The sequence below is a fragment of the Sus scrofa genome, chromosome 14 (genome assembly GCF_054392235.1).
Source record: "Sus scrofa isolate SSC_HxYL_T2T_F1_AM1 chromosome 14, Sscrofa_HxYL_maternal_Yorkshire_Landrace_v2.0, whole genome shotgun sequence".
Lineage (NCBI taxonomy): Eukaryota > Metazoa > Chordata > Mammalia > Artiodactyla > Suidae > Sus > Sus scrofa.
Genome location: NC_139396.1, coordinates 59,847,031 through 59,865,331, shown reverse-complemented (window position 1 = coordinate 59,865,331; position 18,301 = coordinate 59,847,031). Strand labels below are relative to the sequence as shown.

The window sequence follows — 18,301 nt, the reverse complement described above, 5'->3', positions numbered from 1 at the left end:
CTGTCGGTGTTCTGAGACCTGTATCTGCTTTATCTCATCTAATTCTCTCAAACCCCTGTGAGTGGGATACTGTACTAATTAATGTATGAAGAGATGAGAAAACCAAACCAAGGCACAGAGAAGTTAAGTGACTTGCCCAAGACCACACAGCTACCACGTGGTGGAGTCAGCATTCAAATCCAGAAAGGCAAATCAGTTACTGACTGTAAGACCTTCCACATGCTGTTTAATCCCGCTGAACATTCCTTCTTGTGTCCATACACTGTGGGCAATTGTACAGCAGTGAGTAGCACATGGAGTTATTGTGAAGACGAAGAGGAGATAATCCCTGTAAAACGCTTGGAACAGTGTCTGGCACACAGTAAGTGTTCCACACCTCTAGATGACTTTTATCATCGCTGTTGCGGTTATCTTCACGTCTTCCCCGCCCCCTCCGGCCGCGACTTCCACCCCCGCAGTGCCAGCCCGTGACGTGGGATCTGCCGCTCGCACAGTCTGGGTTTAATTGGAAACTCAGAGACGTAAGGGGATATACGAGGCCCCTCCCTTGATTCTGAACGAACCCCCGGGGAAGGTGCGACTCTCTAGTGACGCCACACGCGGACCTCCGATACTCCTCCGGGACAGGGCACTGAGGTCTGACCTAGAAGGCAGTGCCGGGATGGTAGGCAGGGGAGAGCCGGGGAGGTGTGAACAGGTTGGAGGGAGGACAGGCAAGGGACATACTGTGTCTTCTGAGCCCAATGCCAACTCACCAGGAGCCTGTGGCCACGCCCATCATGGCCGTGGGCCGCTCCCCACCTGGTAGTCCCTGCCTCCGCGCGCCGGGGTCTCGGCTGCCTGGGCGCTCTGGCACGCTTGGCTGGGGTGCCGGCAGAGGGCGCGCGAGGGGGCTTGGGAACCGACGGGCGGGGGACCCCGCGGGAGGAGGGATTGAGGGGAGGGCCCTGGGCGGCCCCCTCCCGCCCCCTGCCCCCCCCGCCTGCCCACCAAGAGCGTCAATCTAGAAGGCGAGGGCTGGCGGTGTACCCCCGCGCTCTGCCGGCTCGGCGCCTGGCTCCTACCTGTAGAGTTCGGGGGGGCGCCCTTCCGCGGACACCTATCTTCTCCTTCGGAAACCTCCCGCCCGGCTACCCACGTCTCGGACAGGCGGCCCTGGGACCCCGGGACAGGGTGCCAGGCTCGCCGCTGGTGACATGTAGACGCCCTACCAGCCGCGGTCCAGCCTCGGATCTTGGGCGTCCTCCTGACCGGAAAGTTTGGGGCTGGGCGCCATGGCCAAGAGCAGCTCCCTGAATGTTCGCGTGGTGGAGGGCCGGGCGCTGCCCGCCAAGGATGTGTGAGTACCCCCGGGGGCAGTCGGAGATGAGGGGCGTGCCGGGCGAGGGTCGCCCATTCTGCGTGCCAGGGAAGGTCGGTGAAGTGGGCGGGAGATTCCTGTCTAGGACCGAATACTGTGGCAGATTCATTTTCATGGGGCACCAGGCCCCATGCCCACCGCTGTCCTGGTGGGAGAGAGTGCCCAGACTTAGCAGATGTCCTGCTCCGCCCCCAGGAAGGGGTGTCTTTGTTTCTGGGATGTATTAATGGGGGTCTTCCAGGGCTTCAGCCCTGGGGATTAGAAGGTGGGATTCTGTCAGAGCTCGGGGGAGGGCTGGGGGGAGGCTCTCTTTCTTAGTCCTGGCAGGTGTTGCAGCTGGGGCTTCTCTAGGCCTGGGTGGGCATCTGTTAAGAGAACCCTGGGGAGGAGCCCCAGAGGGCCCGGAATGCAGGTGGCCACAGCATTCCTCTGTATGCATCTGGTATTTAGTTTTGCAGAGTGTCACCAGGTGGCCCACCAGCCAGGGAGAAACTAAGGTCCTCTTGACCCAGAGCCCTAAGCTTCCCAGCCAGCATCTCCCAGCCCAGGGTGGGCCTTCCCTGGATGCTAAGCCACTTGAGGAGCCAGCTCCCCACTGCAGCCCCCTCCCCAGCAAGGTGCGATGGGGCTGGAGGACCCTCAGACTCTCCTTAGTACTACCATTCCTTGGCTGTGCTTCCCCAGAGCTGAGTCAGCAGTTGCCTAATCAGCAGGATGGAGGGAGGGGTCTCCTTTCTGCTTGGCCTGGAGCCCAGAGGGGCTGTGAGGGTGTCAGCACCTCGAACATGTGTGGGATCCTTGGCCAGACATTGCCTATATGACCTTGAACCTGGGCTGGGTCTGGATTTCCCATCCAGGCAATGGGAGCTCTGGACAGGAGTCTCCAAGCTGCATGCAGCTGGGAGGGTGGAGAACCTCTTAGGAATTCTCCATGGCCAGGGTGAGCAGGAATGTGGATACTGAGCCTTTGCACAGGCTGGAGCTTAGCTGTGCCCTACCTAACTCCCAGCGCTGTGGGCTTCCCAGCAAGAAGTATCCCGCCTTTGGTTTTATGAACCTCCTCCCTCCCCAACTCTGCAGCTGTCAAGGGGGAAGCTGCTTAGAGCAGTTCGAGCTCCCCCCATCCTCATCACCCCCGCTAAACATGCACCTGAGGAAAGCAGAGAGCTTGCCTGCTATGCAAATGCAGCATCTGGACAAGCCCCCTGCCTCCCTCATTCTGAGCACCTGAGAATAAACAATTCTGGAACTGCCAAAGCAATGAGGTTAGAGGATCTGGCAGCCGCTGGGGGGCTGAGGTGGGGAACCTTCCAGAAACCGGGCTTCTATCTCCCGGTGCTCTGGCCCCTCTACCAGCCCTGGGTGAGGGCCACAAGGGAGTGGCAGGTGTTGTTCTTGGACCTGGACACAGCTCTCGGGGCTCCCTCTGTGTCTCTTGGGGAAGGAGTTGACTCATGCCTGGTTCCTGCGTCTCTTGGCCACCCTCCTCCCCCAGGTCCCGGGCCAAGGAGAGCTGTGGGGTGGGCCACACCCCAGAACCATGATAGGGAGGAATCACTAAGCCCAGCTGGGGATCCAGCCACCCTGCCTCAGTTTCCCTTGCTGTTGGCACCCTTCTTCAGAGGGGCTCTCTAAAGCATACTGGGATCTCCGTGCCCGTGGGGACTCTTGGATGGGTGTCTCATCCACGTATGTCTCTTCTTTCCCTCTCCTAAGGAGAGGGCCCAGATTCTTCCTGAAGCCTCCCCAGGTTTGGGAGGGGTCCAACATAGCTGGGGAGGAGGCCTCAGCTGATAATTTTAGAGTTATTATTACTATCATTAGCAATAGCAGCTGTGGTGCAACGGGATCAGTGGTGTTTCTGCAGTGCCAGGACACAGGTTCAATCCCCAGCCCAGCACGTGGGTTAAAGGATCTGGCATTGCCACTGCTGTGGCGTAGGTCTGCAGGATCTGATCCCTGGCCCTGGGAACTCCATATGCCATGGGGCAGCCAAAAAAGAAAAGACAAAAACAAAAACAACAGCAGCTGTATGTCATCGAGGGTGTCCTATGGGCCAGATCCTCTGCTTAAGATTTTCTATAGTTCTATTAACATTTTCATGTTAGGAATGGGAAAACCAAGGTTCAGAGATGCAAAGTCACTTGCACAAGGTCACACAGCTGAGATTTGAACCCTGACTGCCCCCATTTGCCAACCAGACTGGGCAGGCAATAGCCAAGGGGCCCGCTTTCCCACGTTTGAGTTGGAGCAGGGGCCATGGGAGAGGCCAAGGGTCTGGAGAGATCGAGGGTCTGCAGGGGGGTGGCCCCCCCTCCCACCACCATCACCCCTACCTGATAGGAGCCTGATAAGGCCCTTGTGCGTCAGAGCCCTGGAGCTGACGTGCTTGGCTCCCATGAGGGACCCAGGGGTCAGGCCGGTGAACGGGAGGGGGCGTGGCTCCCAGCCCTTTGCTAGTGGATCCCAGCCCATGTGCCCCACATCTGCAGCTGGGGAAATGGAGGGATGGGAGCCTGCCTAAAAGAAGCTCAGGATAGAGGACCCAGAGAGAGCAATGAGATCGAGGGGGTTACCCAGCCACGAGCATCGGGGTGGGGGTGGAGCCGGATGGGAAAATTGAGACCCCCAGGGTTATTCAGCCCAACGGGTTTGGTAGAGATCCAGGTGGTAAAACTGAGGCCTGGGGCGTTACGCAGAAGGGAGTTCAGAGATGAAACCAGAGAGACACTTGGAGGCCCAGGACACAACCAGTGTAAGGTGTTCAGGGATGGAGAGCAGATGGGGGGTGGAGGCACCCCCAGGGAAGGGAGCTAAGTGAAGGAGTCCAGAGAGGAAACTGAGGGGAGGGGAGAGCTCAGTCAGCAGACGAGGTTGAGCCAGCTCCTTGTGCCCGTGTCCCCCTTCTTGGGAATCCCCAAGGCATTTGCAGATCAGTGACAAACTGCACCCAGAGGGTGGCAGAGAGAGGAGGGGGGCATGGAGGAAGGGACCCAATTTGGAAGGGATCCTGAGCTTGAGTGGAGGCAGCATGGGTTGAGAACATGTTTGCTGAGCTGCACAGACCTAGATTCGAATCCTGGCTCTGCCCAGGGGTGGAGGGATGGGATTGGAGTGGGGATACAGCTCTTCCCCCAAGGAGCTCAGAGTTTGGAAGTTGTAGGGAGCTGGGGAGACAGACACTAAACACAGAGACAAACAAGGGAGCAAGATGATTTCACGGTCAATTTTACACTGTTCACTGTCAGAAGATCAAGTGATGATCAAGGACCGCCTCTCTGAGACGGTGACTTTTGTGCTGAAGTTTGAATGACAGGAAGGAGCCAGCCACGACAGGATCAGGAACAGAGCAGGTGTCTTAGGCAGGTGGAACAGTAAGTGCAAAAAGGCCCTGAGGCTGGCCTGAGCTTGTTGGAAGACAAAGGAAGCCTGTGCAGTGGGCGGGGTGGGGGGTGGGGGGAAGAGATGAGGGCCTTTGGTGGATGGACTAGTAACTCTTATTATGAAGGGGGGATGGAACTGGCTTTGGTTGGCTCTTGGCTCTCAAGGGGCTGCAGCCCATCTCTCCTACTGGTTGAGTTTTGAGGTCTCGGTGTCCTGGGCTGTGTCTGCTGTGAGAGCATCTGCTGAGTCCATCCCCGCTGAAAGCTGAGCTATGGGGAGTCCCCTCCAGGGAAACTCCCAGTGAAATGCAAAGCTGGAGAGGGCAGTGCTTACCCCAAGGGCGGCATTCAGGCACCTGTGGGGAGAGCATCTTACCATGAATTATCGCATTAGCATCTTCAGCTCTCCAACCACCCTAGGAGATGCATGATAATTATCACATCTGACTTACAGAGCAGAGAAACTGAGGCCCACAGAGGGGAGAGGACGTGCCAGGGTTCCACGGTTAGGAAACTTGAAGCCAGGACAGCATGTCCTCTGGACCACAGCTTTGGGCTTCCTCAGACCCGGACTCCAAATTTTTTTGGCTTCATGCCTCTCTCTCCCCCTCTCTCTCTCTCCTCTCTCTCTTGTTCTCTCTTGCTCTTGCTCTGGCTCTGGCTCTGGCTCTGAATCTCTTTTTTTGACTTTTTTTTTTTTTTTTTTTTTTTTGCTTTTTAGGGCCATACCTGTGGCATATGAAGGTTCCCAGTCTAGGGGTCGAATCGGCTGGCCTACAGCACAGCCACAGCAATGCTGGATCCTTAACCCACTGAGCAAGGCCAGGGATTGAACTCACATCCTCATGGATACTCAGTGGGAACCCCTGGCTTCAGGTCTCAATGTCCTCTTTCTAAGGTTGGAAGCCCGGGGGCCATTCAGGGAGGTCGGACACACAGTGGGTGGCCTGGGCAGCCATGACATCATCCCCCAAGGTCCTGTCTCACTAGGATTTGCTGTGTGACCCTGGGCAAATCCCTCCCCTCTCTGGGCCTTAGTTGCCCCTATCTGTAAGATGAAGGCAGATTGGGACCTCCACCCAGGGCCACCCTCTCAACCCCACTCCCAAACTTCCTCCCTCCGCAGGTCTGGGAGCAGTGACCCCTACTGCATCGTGAAAGTGGACGACGAGGTGGTGGCCAGGTGAGGAGGGGAAAGGCCAGGCCTGGGGCGAAGGGAGAGGGCGGGGGCTCTTTCTGGACCTGGGCAGTCCAGGCACAAGAATTCAAGCTGAAAAGAGCACCTGGCAGTTCCCTCTGTGGTGCAGGGGGTTAAGAATCTGACTGCAGCAGCTCAGGTTGCTGCAGAGGCGCGGGTTCAATCCCTGGCCCAGTAACTTCCACATGCCACAGGTGCAGCCATTAAAAGAAAAAAAGCACCTGGGGGAGGGCAGCGCTTACCCCAAGGGTAGTAGACTCTTGGGCTTCACTGTGTGTGCTTTGTGCCCTGGCCACAGGGGTGGACGGCCCAGTGGGGGCTCCCAGCTCCTCTCTCCCTCAGGCCCTACCAACGGGTCCACACCTTCCCACTGTCCTGACAATGTCCAGGCCATTGTCCTGGGGGCTGACTCAGCCACTGCCAGACTGTGTCTTCCACAGTGGCCTCCTGGGGGCGGGCATCTCACGCTTGGCTGGGCTGGCTGGTTCCGGGCCTGCTGGGTGCTGCGGGCACTGGTGTTATGTGTGTGTGTGTGCATGTTCACCCATCTGGGTCTGCTTGTGAGTGTGTGTGTGGGGGTGTTGGAGGGCTGGTGTGAATGCCTGTGACCACTGGTGCATGTCCGTGTGGGTGTGGAAGCTCACAGGTTCAAGTGTACCCATGTGTGTGTGTGTGTGTATGTGTGTGTGCACACATGGGCTGCCATGGACACACATGTGTGTACCAGTGCCTGCTTATTTGGGTCCCCAGGTGCCAGTGTGAACACATATGAGAATGTGAAGAGGTTTGGTGTGTGAGTGAGTCTCGGGCGGGGGTGGAGTGGCATCGGGCTGAGCTGTGCTTGGTTGCCACCCCCGCAGGCTGAAGGACAGCGCTCAGCCCCCGCAGGCCTGAGGGGTGTGGGTAGGCGGGGGGCTGAGGCCCCGGTTCCTATGGAGACAGCAGGATTCAAGATCCTCCTGGCGTCAGTACTGGTCCAGATGGGCCAGGAGCTGGGGGCAGGGAGCCTGTATGGAGGAGGGTCAGCCTGCTGCACCCCAGGTGTCCCCCTCCATCACTGTCTCCTTGCTCATACTGACCTCTTACTGTCTTCTGTGACACCGCCCGCAAACCCACAGACTGATTTTCTGTGTGACCCCAGGCTGCTGTTACTCCCTCTCTGAGCTCTGAGAAGCCTCTCAGCTCAGGTGCTGGGGCACCTAGGGCACCTTCCAGCTGGGAAGAGGTCGGGGTAGGGGAAGGGTGTTTGGAAAGAAGAATCCATCTGATGATAGGGCCCTGGGCTGGGCTGTGTGTGTGTGTGTGTGTGTGTGTGTGTGTTTGTGTGTGGACACACACACGCATCCCAATGTGGGAGAAGAAAGGACTAAGGCAGTGGCAGGTGTGCACCCCAAATTTTGCAGCCATAAATTTGAGTGTTTTCACCAGGCAAAGTAGGTTCTTTATTTCCCTGTTGGGTAAAGAGAAGAGCAGGGGTGTTCGGGTGAAGATGTGTGTGTCCTTTTCTGAGTCTGTCTTGGTCCCTAGCCTCCCTGGGGCTCCCCCTTGCTTACTGAGTGCTCTTGCCCCTGCTGAGTTCATGGTCTCCTGGCCCCTCATACTCTCCTGCCTCCCACCCACCATCTTCTTGTTCCTCAAACTCACCAGGTTCATGCCTGCCTCAGGGCCTTTGCACAGGCTCTTTCAGCCATCAGGAATAGTTGCCCTCATCCTCTCCCCCAGCTCTGCCTGACTAGCTCCTGCAGGAAGCCTCTCCTGCAGAATAGGACCCCTTCTATTCTTACCTTCAGACCCAAAGGGCACTCCTGAACTAACCAATCACAGGACGTCTCATAAGGGCTTGGGAGGGAGCACCTGTCTGCTGAGGGGGGCTCTGTGGGGGTGGGGACCTTGGCACCTCTTCCTCTAATTCTCCATAGCCTGCAAGGCTTGGCACATAGTCAGGGTAAGTGTTTATGGAGTAAGTGAATGGATGGATGGATGGATGGAATTGTGTGTCTTGTCAGTTACCATGTGTTTGTGTGATTCTCTGTGTGTATGTCTGCTGTGCATCCCTATATGTATTCGAATATGTATCAGTGTGTGCTTCCATGTTCTGGGCATTTCCTTTGTCTGTGTATCTGTGTGCATGTTTCTGTTTTCTCTTTGTGTGTGTCTGCATGTGTCTGTGTAAAAACACATAGGTGTGTTTTTGAGGCTGTGCATGTATATCTGTATATACGTGAGTGTGTCTCTGGCTTCTTTGGTATATTCGTGAATGTCTCTGTTGCAGTATGTATCCTTGTGGGAGTGTATGTGTGTGTGTATTGAGGTCTCTGGGTGTGTGTGTCAGGGTTTGTGTATATATTTGTGTGTATCTCAACGCCTGGGTTCCTGGGTATATGTGAGTATGTGTGTGTGTGTAGCTGTGTTTGAGGAACTCTGGGTGTGTATGTGTCTGGACCCCTGGTTATATGTGCGTGTGTCCCCAGGTATCTTCTGCCTGTGTGGCCCCAAAGCCCCCAGGCCCCTGTGTTCCCTTTTGCAGGACAGCGACCATCTGGCGGAGCCTGAGCCCCTTCTGGGGGGAGGAGTACACAGTGCACCTGCCCCTGGATTTCCACCATCTGGCCTTCTACGTGCTAGACGAGGATACCGTGGGGTATGTGTGCTGGGGACCTAAGCCAGACATCTGTGGGAAGGGGGGACATCCCAAAGCACAATACCTCCCACCCAGCCGTTGATGCCTGTCCCCAGCACTCCATGGGTGCGTTGGGGGTCCCTGACTTGGACCCTCACCTTCCTGCCTTTCTGCAGGCACGATGACGTCATAGGCAAGATCTCACTGAGCAGGGAGGCCATTGCAGCTGACCCCCGAGGTGGGTGAGGGGCAGGAGCCCCCAGCCGGGCAAAGGGAAGAGGGAGTGGCATTTGCAAGGGCAGAGCAAGCAGCACTGGGGAACACAGAGCCTTCGGTACAAAATTATTTTGGTTGTTGCTTTTGTTTCTAATTTAATTTAACTTAATTTTTTTTGGCTGCACCCAGAAGTTCTCGGGCCAGGGATTACAACTTAGCCACAGCAGCGACCAGAGCCACAGCAGTGACAACACTGGATCCTTAACCTGCTGCACCACCGGGGAACTCCGTTTGGTTTTAATTTTAATATGGTTCATTTATTGAGCAATCAACTTATTTACGTAATTCAATATTCCAAAGGTATAGTTAACCTGTCCCTCTTACGCTAGCTACTCCATTCTCATTCCCAATGTGGTCAGTTTCTTGTATGTCTTTCTAAGGACATTTTAAACATATGTAAGCAAGTAACAATAGTAATAGTGGCAAACACTTATATAGTGCTTACTCTCTGCTGCACTCTTTTGAATGCTTTACCTGTACTGATTTACTTAATTATTTCAATAACCCTAAGAGATAGGTACTCTTGTTCTGTCCACTCTATAGGTGGACAAACTGAGGCAGAGGGGATTAAATAACTTGCCTAAGAGCACAAAGTTATTAAGTGGGACCGCTGGGATTTGAACCAAGTTGTCTAGTTCCGTCGTCTGTGCTCTTAACACTGTACTGTATATGTTTGTTCTCTGTGTATAGGAATGGTAGCCCATTAAACTCACTGTTCTGTAGCCCATCTTTTCTCCTCACCATGTGTCTTGGAGATCTTTCATTATTGGTGCCCCTACAGTTTCCGCATTCTTTGATCTTTGTATGACTTCATGTGCTCCATTGTCTGGATATGCCATCATTTATTTGGCTAATTCCATGGTTTTTTATCTTTTTCTTTTTCTTTTTCCCTTTTTAGGGCCACATCCGCAGCATGTGGAAGTTCCCAGGCTAGGGGTCAAGTTGGAGCTGTAGCCACTGTCCTACGCCACAGCAACACCAGATCTGAGCCGGGTCTGAGACCCACACCGTAGCTCATGCAAACACTGAATCATTAACCTACTGAGGGAGGCCAGGGATTGAACCTACGTCCTCATGGATACTAGTTGGATTTGTTACCGCTGAGCTCCCACCTTTCATTTTTTATTTTATTTTGATTTATTTATTTATTTTTCTTTTTATGGATGCACCCACAGCATATGGAGGTTCCCAGGCTAGGGGTTGAATTGGAGCTACAGCTGCTGGCCTACACCACAGCCACAGCAGTGCCAGGTCTCAGCCGCGTCTGTGATCTACACTACAGCTCATGGCAATGCTGGATCCTTAACCCACTGAGCAAGGCCAGCAATCGAACCTGTGTCCTCATGGATACTAGTCAGATTCGGTTCTGCTGAGCCACAACAGGAACTCCCACCTTTCATTTTTCAAACATGACCGAAATGTGGGGGTGAAGTTTGTGAGACATCATGGCCATGACAGAGGGCAGTGAGGGCTAGTGTGGTTATGGAAGGCTTCCTGTAGGAAAGGGATTGAACTGGTTCTTAAAGGTGCTTTGGCAAAGATGCTAAGGCACATCTCTATGGATTTTCTTTTAAGGTCGGGCATAGGCCAGGCCAGATGGAGTATTTGGTGGGGGTTGATAGGAGATGGCTCTAGGTACCAAGCCAGAGGCTGGAGTTTCTTCTGGAGGCACTAGGGAGTCACTGATAGTCCTTGAATAAGACAGTAAAGAGATTGGAGCCATATTATCAGAGGATGGAGTGACAGAAGTGATGAGATACATTTTCAGAAGACTTCTGTGCTGCTGTGTGGAAACTGGGTCACAGTGGGACAGAATAGATGTGGGAGGTCGATTCGGTGTCTGTTGCAATAATCAAGTGAGATGACATCCTGGACTTGGGGTTAATGGTGGAGATAGAGAGATGAGATGGAATTTACAATTCCGCCAGCATGAGGACTAGATCCTCAGAAGCGCCCTCCTGCCATATATCAGTGAGGTCCTGAATTAGAATGGGATTCCTAATACATTGTTGGATGCATGTAAAGAAGGAAGAAACCCTCAGTATTATCCATCCCCCCCCCCCGACCCCTGCCTGCGAGTCATGAGCTAAATCCTAACGGGGAGTGGTGAGCAACAAGCAAGAGAGCAAGGAAGGATTTCCCTGCAAGTAAATGTCAATATCAAATCGACAGTCATCAAACAGACTAAATCTTGGGCTAAGGGGAAGGCAGATGTCACCAAACCTGAGAATTCCCCATTAGACTGAAACCCTTAAAAAAATCCTAGACTAGTCACTTATGATGGATCATGATAATGTGAGGAAAAAGAATGTATATATGTATGTGTGACTGGGTCACCTTGCTATATAGTAGAAAATTGACAGAACATTGTAAACCAGCTATAATGGAAAAAATAAAAATCATTAAAAAAATATATTTTTAAAAAGGTCCTAGAATAAGTAACCATCACTCCTTTCCAGGGATAAGCATCCTCATGTCAAATTTCCTGTGGAGCAAGCTCAAACAAACTTTGACTTCACAATCAAACATCACCACACACACAAGGAAGTGAGCCACCATGAACAAGAGTCAGCAGAAACAATGACCATATTTAGACCCACAAAGACTTTAGATTTTGTAATTATGATATATAGAATTTTTAAAAATTCAGTAGGTAGAAAGTTCCCTTGCTGTGCAGCAGGTTAAGGATATGGCATTGCTGTAGCTGTGGCGCAAGCCACAACTTCGAGATGGGTTTGATCCTTGGCCTGCGAACTTCCACAGGCTGCAGGTGCAGCCAAAAAAAAAAAAATTCAGTACATAAGATGCAATCACCAGAAAGAACCATCAATAACCACAATAAATTAATACATTAAAAAAATAGACTGACTTGCACAACATTGTAAATCAACTATACATTAATAAAAATACATACATAAATAAAAATAGACTGACTTGGAAAAGAACCAAATCAAACTTTTAGAAATAAAAAGTACAATTGTTGGCATTAAAAACTAAATGTCTGGGAGTTCCCTGGTGGCTCAGCAGGTTAAGGGTCAGGCATTGTCACTGCTGTGGCTCAGGTAGTTGTGGTGTCCAGGGTTCAATCCCTGGCCCAGGAGTCTCCTCATGCTGTGGATGTGGCCAAAGAACACAAAAAACAAAAAACCTAAGTGGCTGAATTTAACAGCAGAGCATTTAGAGCTGAAGTCAGAATTAGTGAACTGAGAGAGAGATAAAGAAATTATTTAAATTTTGACCCAGAGAAATGAAAAGGAAAGAATAAAAGAGAAGTTCAAGACATAGAAAATAATTGAGAAGGTCTAACATCCATTTAATTGGAGTCTGAGAAGAAGAGGGCAGAAAGAGCTGAGAAGAGGAAATGATTTTTAAAAATTGATGGAATTTTCCAGAACTCAAGGAAGGGCGTGGTTCTGTAAGTAGAAGCAGCACAGCTTGTGCTAAGCAGGATTAAAAATAAAATCTTTATCTAGACACATTGTGGGGAAACTGCAGAAAACATCAAAGACACAGTCCTTAAACTTAGAAAAGATAGATCATTCACACGAGATCAATTATTAGGCTGAAATGACTTCCCAGTGACCATGGAGGAAACTGGAAGTCAGTGGAACAATATCTTTAAGGTGTTGAGAAAGGAGTTCCCATTGTGATTCAGTGGAAATGAACCTGACTAGTATCCATGAGGACTCCAGTTGATCCCTGGCCTCGCTCAGTGGGTTAAGGATATGATGGTGTCAGCAGCTGTGGTATAGGTCTCAGATGTGGTTTGGATCCTGAGTTGCTGTGGCTGTGACATAGATTGGCAGCTGTGCCTCTGATTTGAAATTTTTTTTTTTCTTTTTAGGGCCGCACCTGTTGCATTTGCAGGTTCCCAGGCTAGCGGTCGAATCGGAGCTGTAGCTGCTGGCCTACACCACAGCCACAGCAACGTGAGATCCGAGCCTCATCTTTGACCTACACCACAGCTCATGGCAATGCCGAATCCTTAACCCACTGACCAAGGCCAGGGATCCAACCCCAAACCTCATGGTTCCTAGTCGGATTCATTTCCTTTGTGCCACGGTGGGAACTCCCTGATTTGAATTTTTAAGTGAACTTCCATATGCCGGGAGTGTGGCCCTAATAAGCAAAAAATAAAGTAATAATAATAAAGTGTTGAGAAAAATGAGAGGGAGAGGAAAAGAGGGAGAATTTAAGGTTGAGATTGAGACTGATATAATTGATTCAGGCAGAGAGCCTGAATCCTATCGGAGACAAGAATGCCCAAGATTTTCTTTTTCTTTTTCTTTTCTTGGCCACCCTTCGGCATATGGAGTTCCTGGGCCCAGGATCAGATCCAAGCCGCAGTTTCAACCTACACCGTAGCTACAGCAACTCTGGATCTTTTAACCCACTGTGCCAGGCCAGGGATTGAACCTCTATCCTCACATTGCAGAGACACTGCCAACCCCATTGTGCCACAGTGGGAACTCCTGCCCAAGATTTTTTTTAAAAGGGAGAATCTATTGGGGCTAAATGATGGAGGGCTTCATATACCAGAGTGAAGAGTGTAACAGTACATGGTTAAGGGCATTGGCCCTAGAACTCTACTGCCTGTGTTTAAATCCTAGCTCTGCTGTTTCCCAGCTCTGGAGTTGTATTCAAAGCTCTTTCCTCGCTGTGCCTCATTTTCCTTCTCCGGAAGTGGGGATAATTACAGTACCTACATCAGAAGGCTAACAGAAGTCCAGGACTTAATGCTTTTTTAATGGTAATTGAATTTTTAAGTTAACACAATGCTGTCAGTGCTTAATGAATGCTAGTGCCTATGCCCTCCAGGAATTGATAGCTGGATCAACCTGAGCCGCGTGGACCCGGATGCCGAGGTGCAGGGTGAGATCTGCCTGGCTGTGCAGATGCTGGAGGATGTGCGGGGCCATTGTCTTCGCTGTCATGTGCTCCAGGCCAGGTATGGTCATGATGAGAGGTGGGGAGGATCATGATCTGTGAATGAACAGGAATCCACTGGGTCTTCCCAGCTGCCTTGAGACCACCTCACTCCTGGGACACTTCTGGGCTCACAACCAGGATCCCTTGTAGGTAGACAGTCTGAGCTCACCAGGTGCAAATTTCTTGGGTTAAAGCACAAACACAATCTTTCATGGATCCCCAGTGACCAGCTAACAAAGGCCAGATACTCAGGATGACCAGACAGATGAGTATGTAGGTGTATTATCAAATTGTAAGTGATAGACACCCAATTCATACTGGCTTAAACTGATTGGCTCATATGAATGACATGTAGCTTCAGGTATGGCTGGATCCAGGTGCTCAAACAGTGATATCAGGAATTTGTAGACACAGATTCCTGGCCTGTCTTTTGTATTAACTTCATCCTCAGACAGCCTTTCCCCAGGTATGAGCAAAGATGACCCCAGCAGCCCCAGACTGGCATCCTCCCAACTTGGCAGCTCCAGTGGGAAAAGAACTTCTGTCTTTCACCATTTCCAACCAGCATCCTGGGATTGATTCTCATTGGTTCAGTCTAGGACACATGCCCATCACCGAACCAATTACACTGACTCTGATTGGTCAGGCCTGAGTGTAAGCCCATTCCTGAAGAGGGATCAACACACCTAAGTCATGTGGACTGGGAGTCGGGGAAGGGGGGGGTTAGGTCCTGTCCCAAAGAAACATCAGAAGGAAGACAGATGCAGGATCAGCAAGGCCCACAGATGACCCTCCAGAGGCACCAGCTCCTAGGATATCCATCTTCACTTCTCTCTTTCTCAGCTCCCTCATCACTCAGTTTTCTTAAATACTTTCACTCATTTCCCCCCTCCCATCTCCTATCTTGCTTTCTGCCTTTTTTTTTTTTTTCACACCTTACCATCTCGACCCTTACTTTTAAGCTAGTCCTCACCTAGGTTGGGGGATCTCTATTTCTAGTTTGCTGTGTGACCTTGAAGCCCTTTCTTGCCCTCTCTGTGCCTATACCACCACCTCCAGATTTCTATCCCCAGCTGGGACTCCCTGGAGTCTGGGTGGAGTAGCAGGCAGACAGAGAACAGGCAAAAGGACTTGGTATGGGGTAGGGACTCCTCATCTGCTCTGTGCCCATGGCCTCCTCCCCAGCCACAAAGCTGTGCAGGATCCTTGCAAGAGGAGAAGGACAGATTCCTGTCGCTTAGCAACTGGGTTGGCTCCTAGGAAACCAAAGAAGGCTTTGGATGCCGAGCAGGGGTGGGAGAGAAGCAGCAGGAAGAAACAAGCAGCCCCTGTGTGTGCAGGGATAGTGTCCCTGGATTTGGGGGACCTTGGGAAGGAGGGATGGGGGAGGCTACCTGGGATGAGACTTTGGGTTGTCATGACAATCGGAGGCAGGGGGTCCCTGCCTCATGCCTTTTCTTGGGTTCTAGGCAGGGAGTGGGCATGAGTGTTTGTTGAGTGAATGAGTGAGCTGAGCACTTCTTGCTGGCTGCTATGCTAAGCCCTTGACACATAGCATCTCATTTAAACCTTGGCCCTGTGAGGTTTGTCTGTAGTCACCCTGGTATTCCAGATGAGGAAACGGACACTCAGGGAGGTGAAGTGACTTTTCCCATTGTCACCCAGCCAGTGAATGGGAAAGCCAGGCTTTAAACCCTGGCATCTGGCATCTGGTCTCCTATCTAGGGGCTCCAGGGAAACCGAGGCTCCCTTTCCCGTCCTCACTGCACCTTCACCTGCTGCTTTGTGATGTTGAACTTGACCTTTCTGTGCCTCAGTTTCCTTAACTAGAAAATAGAGGCATAGTAGTATCCTGGTACGGTAATGTGAGTCAACAATAAGATACCAGGTTTGATGGGCCTGATGAGGAATGCTCCTTCCTGGGTCCCTACAATGGGATAGTTTGTTGCCTTGGAAAACAGCAGCATTTGAATGGTCTACCCTGAACCCTTTTTCCAAGGTCCAGCTTGGGTCTTGGTCCTCGAGGTGCCTGTGTCCCCCATTCCTTACCTCATCTGTCCCCAGGGATTTGGCCCCCCGAGACATCTCCGGCACGTCTGACCCATTTGCACGTGTGTTTTGGGGCAGCCAGAGCTCAGAGACTTCGGTAAGTGGTGGGGAGATTGGGGCATCAGGAGTCTTTGGAACAGCCACTTAACCTCTCTGAACCTCAGTTTTCCCATCTGTAAAATGGGGACAACAATGGTCCCACTTGCTCTCTCTCTCCCACTCCCTCCTCCCCCAGACCATCAAGAAGACACGCTTCCCACACTGGGACGAGGTGCTGGAGCTGCGGGAGATGCCAGGTCCCCCAGCCCCGCTGCGGGTGGAGCTCTGGGACTGGGACATGGTTGGCAAGAATGACTTCTTGGGCATGGTGAGCACCCCCTCCTGACACCCTTCATGGCTCCCTAATGCCTCCAAGGGGGGTGGGGGGATGGGCTGGGCATCCTGGGGCTTGGAAGGGTAGCTGTTAAGGCTGCCTCTTCAGGTCTCCTGGCCAGGCCTGAGTGATGGAGTCCTATTGTCCCATTGGTGCGGGAAGCTGCCCAAGGTCACAAGGTGGGCCCAGATTCTTATTCTGGGATGAGAGTACCCAGGATGACTATGTGCTAGTCCTGTGCTAAGTGCTTCTCCAGCATCATCTCATTTATGTAACTGACGGCCACTGCAAGAGGCTCATTTATGTAACTCTGATGGCCCCATTTACAGCTGGGAAAACTAAGGTTCAGAGAGCATAGGCGGCTTTCTCAAGGTCATATGACTAAGACATGGCCGAGTCAAGATTTGATTTCAGGTCTCTCTGATGCCAGAATCTAAGTTTAACTTTTACTCCTGGAAGCGCTAGGGCTCAGGGTCTTTCTTTTGGAACTCAGTCTCCCCATCTGTAAAATGGGTGTGATTTTTCTTGCTTCTCAGTAATAGTAGTGGATGTCTTCTCAGGGCTGACAGTTTTTTAAAGGAGGCAAGATTAGAGCAAATAAGAGGGAGACTCAGTTATACACTTCTGGTGGGACTGTAAAACGGTGCAGCTGCTTTGGAAATCAGTCTGACAGCTCCTCAAATGATTAAATAGAGAATTACCACGTGACCCAGCAATTCCTAGGTGCATATCAAAGAGAAATGAAAACATGTATCCACATAAACATTTTTATGTTAATGTTCATAGCAGCATCATTCATAATAGCCAAAAGTAGAAACAACCCAGATGTCTATCAACAGATGAATGAATAAACAAAATGTAATGTAGCCACACAATGGAATATTATTCAGCCATAAAAAGGAACAAAGTACTAACACATGCTACAACAGGGATGAATTTTGAAAACCCACAATGTTAGGTGAAAGAAGCCAGTCCAGAAAGCCCTACATATTATAGGATTTAATTTATATGAGATGTCTAATATGAACAAATCTATGAAGACAGAAAGTAGATTAGTGGTTGCCAGAGGCTGGGGGGTGGGGAGCAATTACTAATAGATACAGGGTTTTTTCAGAGGGGGAAGTTGAGAACTGATAGAAAATGGTCTGAAATTAGTGGTGATGGTTGCACAACTCTGAGTATACTAAAAACCATTGAATTACACAGTTTAAATTGGTGAATTGTAGGGGATGTGATTATATCTCTGTAAATTTGCTATCTAAAAAGAGAGGTGGGTGGGGTTTGGGGGCCTCCTGTATTATCTTTAAGCCCTCATTTTTTGGCCACACTCACAGCATGTGAAAGTTCCCCAGGCCAAGGGTACAACCAGTGCCACAGCAGTCATTTGTGCCACTGCAGTGACACCTCTGGATCCTTAATCTGCTCCACCACAAGGGAAATCCTAAGCCTTTTGAGAGATGCAAGTTTTGTCCCTAAACAGAGCTGAAAATACACTCAGCCCAGACATGCTGTCTCTAGCAGCTGCGTGACCCTGGGCAAGTCACTCTACCTCTCTGAGCCTTAGTTTCCTGAGGTGTAAATTAAGTGTTCCCTGGAGGCCCTGGTTCCCTGGCAGGAGCTAATAATTTGGGAATGGGCGAGGGTGTGTCACTAGGGTTGTGTTGACAGGATACAGTGGGGGAGGAAGAGTGGCCCTTGGTGGGCCATGCCACCCTTCCTTGGGTGGGAGTTCTTCCAGGACCCAGCAGGGCAGAGCTCTGCTTAAGGTCTGTGTGTCCCCCCCACAGGTGGAGTTTCCCCCGCAGGTCCTGCAGCAGAACCCGCCCAATGGCTGGTTCCGCCTCCTGCCCTTTCCCAGAGCAGAGGAGGATTCTGGGTAAACGTGGGTGTGGAGGGAGGAGGCCGGGCTGGGTGCCATCTTCAGCCTGTGGGCCAGTTCTCATGAGTACCCACATCAGCCCACACACCATCATCATGTCACTTCATTCATTTAACAAATGTTTGTTGAATGTCCCACGAGGTGCGTCTACCTGTGTCCAAATAAGTTCACGTTATTCCCATCCACCTGCGAAGATGCCAGTTCACACTTGATGTGGATGCAGAACTTCGGGGC

At 51.4% G+C, this 18,301-nt stretch overlaps 1 protein-coding gene across 7 annotated transcripts in view; it reads left to right on the top strand.

The window, feature by feature from the left end:
- Nucleotides 1–528: 528 nt before the first annotated feature.
- Nucleotides 529–18,301, top strand: part of RASAL1 (RAS protein activator like 1) — a 35,095-nt gene continuing 17,322 nt past the window's right edge. For 3 of the 7 annotated variants that reach the window (XR_014826909.1, XM_084995502.1, XM_021072391.2), the window contains exons 1-9: nt 529–664; nt 1,215–1,339; nt 5,870–5,926; nt 8,469–8,582; nt 8,738–8,799; nt 13,656–13,785; nt 15,831–15,912; nt 16,051–16,182; nt 17,976–18,064. Coding sequence is in view for 4 of the 7 variants with exons in the window: in XM_084995502.1 (XP_084851628.1) it covers nt 1,275–1,339; nt 5,870–5,926; nt 8,469–8,582; nt 8,738–8,799; nt 13,656–13,785; nt 15,831–15,912; nt 16,051–16,182; nt 17,976–18,064 (731 nt within the window). In the remaining 3 variants the exon portion in view is untranslated. Of the gene's footprint in view, nt 665–1,006; nt 1,340–5,869; nt 5,927–8,468; nt 8,583–8,737; nt 8,800–13,655; nt 13,786–15,830; nt 15,913–16,050; nt 16,183–17,975; nt 18,065–18,301 lie in introns of those variants that run through there. The other 4 variants (XR_014826911.1, XM_084995503.1, XM_084995501.1 and 1 more) reach the window with 3 other exon arrangements.